Here is a 12,681-nt window from a genome sequence, read left to right as displayed (position 1 = left end):
TATATATATATATAGACAAACAAATAATTTATGAGTAGAGTGTCATAAATGTTATACTTGTACCATTGGCCATAGAGATTAATCAATGAGATATTTATACATTCTATTTTGTGTAATAATAAAAGTAACTTCCAATCAGAGAAAGTTATGTACTTAGAGATAAACCTAGCCATCAGTAAAGCTATTTTAATATACTTTTAATATATTTTTACTGATAAAGATTAAAACAAATTGTTCCATCAGTTGAGTATCCTTGCTGTTAACAATATCTTAGGTTGTGTAACCGAATAAAAATATTTATACAGTTGAAAATGTAAAATTTAATAAAGCTGAAATTTGTATACTTGGTCTTAAAACTTGCAAACATTTATATATTTTAGAATAGAGTACAGTACAGTGATATTCATAAACTTAATAGAGCTTAATGAAAGTGATATATATATATGTATGTTTTTGAATTTCAAACTGAATAAAGATTAGATTATAAAGTTGATTGTAAGGCTTAGTTAACCCATTCACTTTGGCTGATACGTATATTGTCTCTACATTTTTTATGTTGACTGCAGCTGCTACACATATGTGTTCTTTTTTTTTAAAATTCCCATGGGAGGCATTACATCGTAAGTTTTGTTGTAATGATGTCCATTGACATTCCACTATATGCTGCCATACAGTAAGTCAATTATTTCCACCTTGTGTGCATCAGTTTCCATTAAGATGTCAAAGAGGCCTGTACAACATCTTGCTGCCAAAGCAGCATGCACCACTGAAGCTGGAGAAAAATACAGATTATTTTATAGATTTACTAGATAGCCTTGACTCTGATAGGTTGGTGCCATATGTGTACCAGCTTCAGTGAAGGGGTAAGATATATATAAGCATACAGTTTGATTAAAATGATATACTTGTACCAACAGGCAAGTATAGTGTGTATGCAACTTTTGAAAGGACAAAAACATTATACGACAATTAATAAAAGTGAGTTTTGCTGGGAATTAGCCTTTTTATTTTTTTTGAGGAACAGATCTTGCTATTTATCTGTTGTGTAGAAATAATAGACAGTAGGTTACATATCCATATACATTACTTCATACAGAATACAAAAATGTCTAATATTATTAATGTTATCTTTCATAAAATGCATGTAAAATTCAATAAAAATATCTCTATATAATTTTCCTATTATGTGTTTTCGCAATAAAGATAAGCTGAAGTACCAAATTAATTTGGATAGATAGTTGTTGAATGTAACTTTTAGGTATAATGTTTATATTATGACACAGGATCACGTGAAAATATATTTGTATACAACAGACATGTAAATAAATATTCATGCAAAATTTATTTTTATTGCAAGATAATATTTCATTAAATGGAAAGGACATATATTGTATAGTGTATTTAGTATTGTTTATTCATTTTAAATTGAAGTTTTAACTATTGTTAATTTTATCTGTGTGTGTGTAATAATAGAATATATATATATGTGTGTGCATGTTTATATACACCATAATGAAAAGTAGAGATAAAATCCTTAAACTGAATGTAAAAAGTTTGTAGTTAACAAAGAATCAGCAAGTATATACATGCAGATTTTGGCCTTTATTTGTTTAGAACACTTATACACTGTAGTCAAATAGTACTTTAAATTGATCTGTTTAAAATGGTGATTTTTTTTTTGCTTGTATATCTATAATTCAAATATGGTAGTGCATGTACTTACTGAAGAAATCAAATAGTTACACTAACAGGTTCAGTTTAGCAGAGAATTTGTCAGATATTTGAGATACTGGTTTTATGTTTCATATAGAAATAGTATCTTTAGAAAGAATTTTTGAAAGCTTAATTGTTCTTACTACAGGCAAAAGACACAGCTTTACAGATGTGGCAGTTATCTTTGGAAGAAATTGAAAGATTAGAGAAGGAAATACAGGTGTGTATATGTGTTCACCTTAATGTTACAATACACATTTGAAATTATCTTACAATTTCAAAAAGTGAGTTAGCTGAAAGTAAATATGTATTCTATATGTGTTATTTATTTGAATGCACTATGGGTTGTACATGTTCCATCTCTACTTATTATGATCACATTAGTTTTACTGGTTGGGTATAGGAATATATAAATTTCATGTAATTTATACACCTTAGAAAGTTTTTGCATGAAAATAGTATATCGCATTTAAATCGTATAATACTTATATGAAGTAAAATAACTTAACCATAAAACTACAATTGTTAACTTCGTATAGGGAGTATCTAAAAACCGATATTCATGTTTTCTGCTTGTTTTCTTAGCAAAGTAAAATAGATAGAATGTATGGATTTCATAAGTCAAGATACGCAAATTGATGAAAGCATTTTACTATTCTGAAATGGAAATAAAAAACCTACATAAGTTCTTTCATGTAAAACTATACAAAAATATCATATCTTGAAATTTACTTTTTTACTATAAATTTTGTTCCCTACTGGTCAGCAGGGTTTGATTATCCTTGTTAACCTGTTATGTAGCTTTTGTGCTAAAACAAACAAACAGGCTATAATTTTTTATGTAATCTCTGACTTAGTGCAAATATTTTGGTTTTGGCTATAAATGACAAATACACCTGTAGCAAGTAGTTGGAAAAGATAAAGAATTTGTTGAGTAACTTTCAGTTTTTTTTGTGATTTTTGTTGATAAAGATTATTAAATGTTTCATTAAAATATAAGAAATCATTTTTTTTAATTGTATATTTTTAAACACACACGCACACATATATGGGATAATTATGGATAATTTATTAAATAATATGCCTGCCATCCTTCATGCTGAAGCAAATATAAACAGAGAAGCTAAATTATTTAGCTTGAAATTTAAAAGCAAATGTTTAGAAATTATCAAAATATGCATTGAAAATTTAGTTTGAGAGATAGCTAGATCTAGGCAGTATGATTGTGAGTTTATCTGTGAAGAGCATATAGAGGTGATTTGTAAAGTGAAATTATCACAGATTGTTTTGTAATAACAGAGTGGAGAAAAATAATTCATCTTGTAAATTGTGTCCTGAAGTAATTGAACCAGCCTATGTGGACTTTGATGAAAAAGAAACAACTATTTAAAGCTCTGGATACAGCTGTGATAACCAACAGCTATAGTGATGATTTTAAAAGGAAATTTGATGAAAAAGAGACAATTGTTTAAAGCTGTGTTTACAACTGTGATAACCAACAGTGTAACAAACATTTGTATATTTTTTGACTTGATTTAATATATATATATTATTTTAAAACAATTGGACTGTGTGCTGTTTGTTTATTGTTGAAATTTATCACCAAAAAGTCACAGACACCTACTATAAAAAATCCGGTCCATACATAAAAACCTGACATTTTCATTATTGTAACTTTCTCCCTAGATCCAAGAAACATGGCCCAGTGACTAGTACGCTGGACTGTGGATCTGAGGTTCCACAGTTCATGCCCCTTTACTACTTAAAAAAGAAAGAATTTGCATTCCATACTTTGGAGCCAATGGTGTGTTATAAAAATGATGTTCAAATATCACTCTTTTTTTGTGAAAAGAGTTGACAGTGGGTGGTGTTGGTTGGTTACCCTTCCTCTAGTCTATCACTTCAAAAGTAGAGACTGCTAGAGTAGGTAGCCCTCATGTCAACAAACAAACAAGCATTGATGTAAAAAATCCAGTTGATAAGGTAATTAATATACCACAGTCTATTATTTGTCAGTCTTATATAATGTTGTTCACTTCAAGTTAAAGCTTTTATGCTATGGAACTTTGAAATGTATATTTTAAAAATAATTGTTTTGAAGATTTTTGTAACAGTCTTAACTAGTAAGTGAATATTTCAGTTTTCATGGTAATTGTTCCTCTGGATTCTAATAACAGTGTACACTGTAAAAAGTATTCAAAAACTTTTGATGCAATTTGTTTAAGCACATAACAGGCTTGGCCTTAATACCTACTTCTACACCACCTCTTAGCTCTTTTTACCTACCATAACATGAGACATGGTATATATATATACTGACCATTGAAAACATTGCAGATAATAGGTTTCTCATTTCATCAAGCTCATTTGCAATTTGTATAGAGGTCAGGAATCAGCAGTCAGATTAGAACTTTGCAGTACAGAATGATTTAAGATCCTGAACAATATTGGACATGGATGCATGATATCACTTAATTTGTACAATTTATATGGTGAATAGATTATAAGAGGAGTACTAAAAGATAAACCAAAAGAGATTCAGAACAGTTGGGCTTAAGATGAGCACCTTTAAATACACAGGGGATTCCCCCCTCCTTATAAACACTATAAAGGTGCTTGAATAAATGTTGAGGAGTAGAACAAAGAAAAGAAGATTCTTCTGAATGCAAATAAAACAAAAATTATGGTAATTGATCCCCATTGATTATGTGTGGTGATGAAAGAGTGGAATCATTTGAATATCTGGAGTTAATTATGAATACAAGCAATTATTCCAGCCTATAAATAAACAAAGGCTGGGGATAGCAGGAAATAATCTGTCAAGTCTTTTTAAGGAAACAAATAACGTGAAGCCACCGTACTACCACTCATTCTGGGGATTTGGGTGTTATACCTCATTGTTTACTCAGCTGTTTTTTTGGATTTGAGTTCTGGACTGTAAAGAAAGAAGATGAAATCAAATTTCATATACTTAACTTTGCTATTTTAGAAGAATTCTCCAGGTTTCATGGATAGTAAGGAGAAGCAATAAATCAATACTGGCAGAAATAAGAGCTAAGAAAAGGCTGTTGGAGCCTACCCATCACAAAAAGCTGAGTTATTTTGGTCATATTGCTAGATGAAATAACAGTTTGAAATACACCATCTTGTAAGGAAAGAGAAAAACTTGCATCCAGGTAGGAGAACAATGTCTGAAATATGACAGGATTAACCATGGAACAAGCCAAGAGAAGAACTCGGAGCAAGGTGGAGTGAAGAGATTCTTTTGAGATGCTGCTAAGTTCATTTGGCATGCTGAATAAAAATGGCACTGTCTCTTTTGATATCCACATAATAGGACCTATCTTTTGTATTTTTTCACCAAGCTTTTTGTTTATATTTTTATTTCTGTTGAAAAGCCCTCTTTGTTCAATTGTAAGCTTTAATGCTTATAATGCTAAAATTCAAGGTTAGATCCCTGTTGTGTGTACATTATCTGCTTAACAGACAAATACAAATCTTAATTATAATGTTATAACTTGTTTTACTTTATATTAAATCTCACTGAGTTTTATTCATTAAGTCCTTGATGGTGTTTATCTATTTCAGGTAAACCAGCACTTCATTTTTTTTCTTTTTTGAAGGATCAGTTGCTTCCACTTACCAATACATATAAATCTATTTTCTTGATCTGTTAACATTTTATTATATGAAGATTTCCTACCATTTGTAACTTTTTTTTATCATAAATTTTTGTAAGTTTTATTCTTTCCATATTTGAACAACTTTTGTATTAGTTTATGCATTAATATCAAGATGGGTTTTTACAATTTGAAGTATAATAATTAGTTATTGTATATGTATATACAGTATTGTTGTTTCTTTAAATGATGAAGATATACTTCTTGTAAAAACTATTTTTTTGGTACATTATGCTTAAATTGATTCATTCAAACTTACTGAACTTCGAAATGTCTAAATGATCATTATAACAATTTTCTTGAGTAAAAAATAACTTGTGAAAACAAGTATCTTGTCAGATATTTTATACAATTTATTGTATATAACTGAAACATATACAAAAAGTAGTTAGTTTCATATCCTTGACTGATTCTTTTTTCTTTTTTTAAGAGTAAGCACGAATTTCCAGAGATGAAAGAAATGGAAAAAATGGGTAACCAGGTATGTTAGCTTTACAATACTTACAACAGTAATTATTAGGACCATTGTCAGTGTCCTCACATTTCTGTTGCTGTAGGTCATTCTTTAAGAGCTTGGAACACATAATTTTAAGATTGTACAGTGTAATTTAGGCTGTTGCAATTGAACAAAATGACATTTTTTATTCCTTTTGACTGTCATTCTTTGAACTCTATAATGTGTGATACTGCAAATTCTTGCAAATGAACAAAAATACTCATACCAATTAGAAATTCAAACTGCAGCTCAAAAACCACGAGTATTTGGAAGAAATAATTTTTATAAGATATAAATTCAAAAATTTCTTCTCAAGGAAAATACTAGTTCTGCTAAACATTGGCATGCCAGAATGAAAATAATAAAACAAATATATATATATATTTAGAGAGAGATAGATAAATAACATAATATTGTTATTTTATTTAGATTTTTCTTTATAGGACCTTTTTATTGTACCTAAATCAAAAAATTATGATGTTATATAGCATAAGCTTTTAGCACCTTTGTCAGATACATGGGAAACACTTTAATATTAAATCATATTTATTGGGTAAAAATTTGTCAATATATTATACAAAAATTTGATCCCTTTTTTTTTTTAGTTTGAAAGCCCAAGTGGGTAAAAACTTTAAGATTAAGATATCTTTCAATACCATAAAACAAGGTGATGTGGGACAAAATCTACTTCATCTAACTTTGCTATTAATATCAATAAAGTATTGATTGGACTATCACACTATTTCTATGATATTAACTTTACTAAGCTTTCAGTGAAGCACAATACTACATTCACAGATGATACAATTTACTTTTTTATCATATTTGATATATATTTATCATAAATTTATATCTATTTATCTCTTTTTCAAAAACTGTGATGTCTGGTGGATGTATACTATTCATCATTGTTAAATATGTGAGATGAGGCATTCTCATTTTGTAAATTTTGTGAATTTTTAAACATTTTGGTAATTCTTATACAATCAAATGTTGGAGAAAAAGAGACTACGAGTAACTCATCCATAACCACCCTGTTGTTTGGTGATTAGAACCATGATATATATTTATTTTTTTTAATCCTGGACCTTATAGGTTGCAATACTGGGCTATCTATCTATCAATTTTATTTATGTTCAAGCCATAGTTTTAGAATTGAGGTTAATGGATGTGTTGCCAAAAAAATTGTATTCCTCATCATCCTGTTTTACAATGTTTTTAATTATAAATATGGAGTTGGTGAAAACTGTGCATCTGGAATTTAATTTTAAAATCATGTAAAAGCACATACCAATATTAATAATATTGAGAACGTTTTTACTTTGTTCCAGATGAAAGAAGAATTTTCACAAGCACTGGCAATTGTCAACTCAGAATTAACACAAACAAAAGAAGAACTTGTGTAAGTCTAATTTTTTTTTCTTGCATGATTGCAGAGTGGACCCCTAAATAGATACCCTGTTAAGAGTGTATTTAAGGTTTATAAAAAGGCCCGGCATGGCCAGGTGGTTAGGGCGCTCGACTCGCAATCTGAGGGTCGCGGGTTCGAATCCCCGTCCCACCAAAGATGCTCGCCCTTTCAGACGTGGGGGGCATTATAATGTGACGGTCAATCCCACTATTCATTGGTAAAAAAGCAGCCCAAGAGTTGGCGGTGGGTGGTGATGACCAGCTGCATTCCCTCTAGTCTTACACTGCTAAATACACTAGGGCTTGTGCAGATAGCCCTAGTGTAGCTTTGCATGAAATTCAAAACAAACAAACAAAGGTTTATAAAGGTAGGTAGCAATTTGTTTTCATAAATATATCTTTACCACCTGTAGTAATATCTGCATTGAATATAAAATGACACTAGAAAAGGTAGGATACATACTTTAGTAAATTTTTTTTTTTCATCCTGAAATGAGTTAGCCATTTATCCACCTTTTGCAATAAAATACCAAATAAATTACAGGAAATTGCATAAAAATTATTTGAATTTACTAGTTAATATTATTTAAGCAAAGAGCATTCTCTAAAAATATTTACACTTATGATAATTTTTATTGTCCTGCTTGTTGAGGAACACATCATATTTCTCAGAATAAATCAGGCAAATGGTAAAACATGGCTGAGAGAGAAAGAATGTGTGTGATATCTAGGCTTGTAAAATAAATTCAGTTTTGGTTTTGTTTTACCATGTAATCTTTAACTGTTTCTGTTTTTGATTCCCTGCTCTAACATGTACATGCCATGCAGTATATTTAGAGTGAAACCTGAAAAGCAATACTAGAAAGATTTGTTTTCAGATGATGCCTTAACTGTATTGGTATAATCATTTATGACCATTATGAAATGTTTCCCTTTGTGGAATTGGTGTAGGTCATTGAATTTATGTTTATTGGTTGACATCTATATATTCCTTTTAAATTCATTTATCTTTGCTAGTTTAAATAATGGTGATGGAATGCATATATTTATGAAAAGTTACTTAGACCTGAAACAAAACATATTTGAGTTGAATCAGGTAGAACAGAAGTTAGAAAAAATAGAGGAATAAATAAAATTTTAAATTAAAAACCGAGTGAAAAACAGAAGTTTGTATTTAAAAACCAAAACGATTTTATAGTTTTATGTAGCTTAATAAATTTAAATATATTTCTTAATGTACACATGCTAATTACTTGTGAAGTAGTCTTACAATGAAAGTTTTGAAGTTTGTTTATGATGAGTTTAAGGCTTTTTTCATTATGCATTAGTTTAAAGATATGGTTTGTGCTTTTACAGCACAAACAAAAATCGCTGCCTCATTGAACATGTGACAAAAATTCAAGCTGTTCATGTGGCCACTTACAAGCAGATAAAGATAAATTGATAGATGGATGCTTTGGCTCATGGTTTTGCTAATTGGCAGTGTGGGTGCTTCCAGTAGTAGAATGCTTGGAATTCTGGCAGGATGTGGGTGTAGCTAATAACAAGTAGCTCTCTTTATGTTCTGGTGATAATTGCTATTCGTAATGAATAAATCCCTGCCACTGAGTATGATTGTGTTCATGATTGATTGACAGTAGGCTAGATGTTACATATCACAATTAAATATACATTGAGTTTGTAACATGAAAGGAATATAATCAAGCTAATAAAGGGCAACATTTTTGTGATTAGTAACCTGTAACATTATAAATACTGTAGCATTCATTTTTATGATTAGTAAATTTCAGTATTATGAATAACACCATATGTTCCTACACTTTAGCCTCTTAGTATTTTGACTCCCTAACGAAAGAGTTATTTTTTTCAAACACACATCATCACCTTGAAAGGTTCAATACCTGTTCATAATCACATTTCAAATAAATTAGATTTTTATGGCATTGTCAGTGGCAAATTATAACTTGAAATGTTTATGAATTTTGAAAAGTTAGTAACTTTATTGCAATATATAAAAGTATCAAAAGGATAAAATTCATGGTACTTGTGTAAATGTAAATAATTAAAACACCATTTCTTTAAATCCCATCTTGTGGTATGCCCTGTAACATATGCAAAAAGTAACATCTCAACTGGTGTTGTTTTATTGAGACGTGCATAGACCTTTCATTTGCAGTACATACAGATCTTTGGATCTCTCACTTATTAGTTGATAATTGCTATTAGTTGCATGAAGAGTGATTTATTGATAATGTCTACATCCATAAACTGATTTCAAATGAAGAATACCCTATTTGCAGAATGATTCCACCAAAGTAGTTGATGATTTTAAAGTGAAGTGCAGAGTATGTAGCATATTAGTTTCAAAAACTTAAAGAAATTGTGTGTTTAAGTTTACAAGGATTTGCAACAGACTACAAAATTAATGTTGAAGTTGATGTGTGGCTTCAAGTTCTGGGTTGTTTAACAAACAACAAAGCCTTCATGAGTGTTACCAAAAAAATAGAATATGAGAGATTAATGATCATTGTGCTAAAAAAAGTTACACCATGCAATAAATTAAATGGTAACCTTGTATAACCAACCATATTCAATTGTTATTGATGAGGGGGTTGTTCACTTGATGAAGAAAGTATACCCATAGTGAGTTATCAAACAAAACACTATTTGCTGAAAAAAATTTGCTTCATGTATACTTGAATAATACGAGACTGGAATTTTCAGTTTTTTTAAACATTTTGGTTTTTTCACATTAGATAAATTTTATATTTGCTTCATGTGTTTCTTTTAGGAGCAATTTCAGGATTTATAAATACACATTTAGTTCCTTATATGTTTGTATATGCACTTACAAGTTTTATGTTTTTATCATTAGTTTAACTTCCTTCTTTGTTGGATGTTTCTGTTAACATTCATTCAAGACTTTCTTACAACTATTGAACAATCAAATAAAACATTTAAAATAGAAGCAGGATTAAAATATGGATAAATAAGAAAGTAACAAAATAATTTCAGTAAGTGGAAAATTTAATTATTCTGGTATTTAAAAATAAATCCATACTGGGTTTAATTACTTTTCATATTGTGCAGTCTCTTGCTAATGAACTCCGTAGTTGTTTATAAAATAATCTTATGGGATAAAGAGCAAGATCAATGCAGCTTTCAAAAATTCTGGCAAGTTTTTATTAGATGAACATTGCTCCTTCAAGAGTTAGTTAAGGTAATAATCCATGCTTGTAACATGACCAACCCCTACAAAAGATGACATTTATATTTAGTAATTGCTTTACTAACATCTTAAACTCTCATGCTGTGTGATAGATATCCAAGAAGCCTCAGCTAAGCAGCTGCAGAGCCTGTGATCAAGCAGCCTGAATCCCAAGACTCTTAATTTTGGGGCAGCCATGTCTACAACCAAAAAATCACGCGGATGTAAAGTGTTTCTCATACAATATTGTTTGGACATGCCCGCTGCAGGGATATACTTACGAATGTGGCCAAAACCATGCATCTGGCCACATCCAAAGGTGCAGTGCTTTATGCAAATACAGTAGTTGAAAATTCCTGATAACTTTTATACTGTACAGTGAAGTAAATACTTTTGATTTGACTTCTTGATACCAAATACTTATATTAGATATTGTTTACAATGAAAAATATGCTTACGTTTATTTTTAAATTTAGTATTATTATTTTTTTTTATAAACAGAAAAAAAAAATTTTTCCACTAAAATATCATTGAATAGTTATACATATTTTAACATATTATGGCCAATATTTACTTTATTTGTACATAATGTCTTCTAAATATAAGATAATACAGTTTAAATTTTATAAAACATTTTAAAAAGTTTAAAGTACTATGTTTGAAACAATGAAAATATTCTTAGATTATGCGTAATGGTCATCTGTTTGTATTAACTTGTGACTAAGAATTGACAGTCTCACCACAATATGTTGGACAAGTTTAGTTCCCACAAAAAATTTTCAAACTTAAATCTGAATTCTGGAAAATAAAGTATTAATACAAATTCTTAAAATGATATCATAATACCTTCATATTTACATTTTTGATGGCCTTAAAATCATTTTGAAACAAGATACTACATTTTCTCTATGTAACATTGTATCTGTAATACTACATTATCTAAAACTAGTAAGCATTTTAGAGTAACTAAAGTCAATTTCTGGTTTTTGCAGAAAATTTCATTTAAATTTGAATACTTATTTATTATGAGACGTCAAAAGTAGTTGCACCAGAAGAATAGCTTAGTCTTTTTTCTGTCAGACTGCTCAGTTTCATTGAAATACCTTTGTAAATGAGTTAAATATTCAAAGTACCCCTGGACAGTACTTTGTGCCATCTTAAACTGTCCTTTTTTTTTAATTATTATTCTGGTTAAATGATTAATAATTAGAGAAATAACAATTCACCAAAATTATGATTCATAGTTGTTCATTAGCCATAGTTTGATACATGGTTCATTGTGCTGCATTTCAGTTTGCTATTTCTTTTTCTTCTGAATGTCCTTTTGTGTTGTATAAAAGCAAATGCTTTAACTAATGTAAATTACAAATTTTATTTTCTATGCAAGTGCATGATAAGTAGGTGTATTGTGTAACTGTTCTAAATATAGATTTCTTTATTTTTAGTATTGTGGCTTGGAAATTCCAGTATTCAGGTTTCTAATTTTTCATGAATAACACATATCAAATTATTCAATAAATGGTAAAATAAACTACCACGTGCTGTGTCAACAGTGACTGATTTATCAAAGCATAAAATACAGGACACACCTTTTCCCTAAAAATCATTTATTTGGAATTATTCTGGGTTTGAAATTTTAGACCAAAACAGAGTAAGAAAAACTGATTATTTGAAAACTATATAAAATTTGTAAGGTGGAGGTCAGTTATAAAATGGGAATATCAAACGTGGTGACACATATGAGAAGTAAATATGATATTCATTACAAGAAACGAAGGAGATTAAAAGTAAATTCCAACAACTTCATGTTCTGCATGCAGTAAAGGGCAGTGCTCCTCAGCTGAAACTCTGGGAAGTGTTTAAAGTTAACTTAAACCCAAACAGTCAGAAGGCAAAAGAGATAAGAGCTGTTGGAATGTTTATGACTAAAGATACAAGACCATTTTCAGTGGTGAATAATTCTGGATTTAAGACTCTTACTTAAGAGTTTGCTTATGCTTAAGCTTCCTCAGCATAAGTTGATTCAAGATGTCCAAACCAGGTGGAATTCTAGATTTGACATGCTGTCTCCTTACTTGAAACAACAGCTAACAACTTTTAATGGCTGGAGACGGCTTAAATGGGTAATGAAGAAAAACTGTAATATAAGTTTAACATGACAGCGAATGTACAAC

At 29.7% G+C, this 12,681-nt stretch overlaps 1 protein-coding gene across 1 annotated transcript in view; it reads left to right on the top strand.

Annotated features, from left to right (window-relative positions):
• LOC106474856 (sodium channel and clathrin linker 1-like) overlaps positions 1-12,681 on the top strand; it is a 72,985-nt gene that overhangs the window by 25,848 nt on the left and 34,456 nt on the right. The window contains exons 4-6 of the mRNA XM_022380383.1: positions 1,862-1,933; positions 5,824-5,874; positions 7,221-7,291. Of these exons, the coding sequence (XP_022236091.1) occupies positions 1,862-1,933; positions 5,824-5,874; positions 7,221-7,291 (194 nt within the window). The remainder of the gene's footprint in view (positions 1-1,861; positions 1,934-5,823; positions 5,875-7,220; positions 7,292-12,681) is intronic.

The sequence above is a fragment of the Limulus polyphemus genome, unplaced genomic scaffold, assembly GCF_000517525.1.
Source record: "Limulus polyphemus unplaced genomic scaffold, Limulus_polyphemus-2.1.2 Scaffold6, whole genome shotgun sequence".
Taxonomy (NCBI): domain Eukaryota; kingdom Metazoa; phylum Arthropoda; class Merostomata; order Xiphosura; family Limulidae; genus Limulus; species Limulus polyphemus.
Note: the sequence above shows the minus strand (reverse complement) of the source record. Positions and strands in the feature narration are given on the sequence as shown.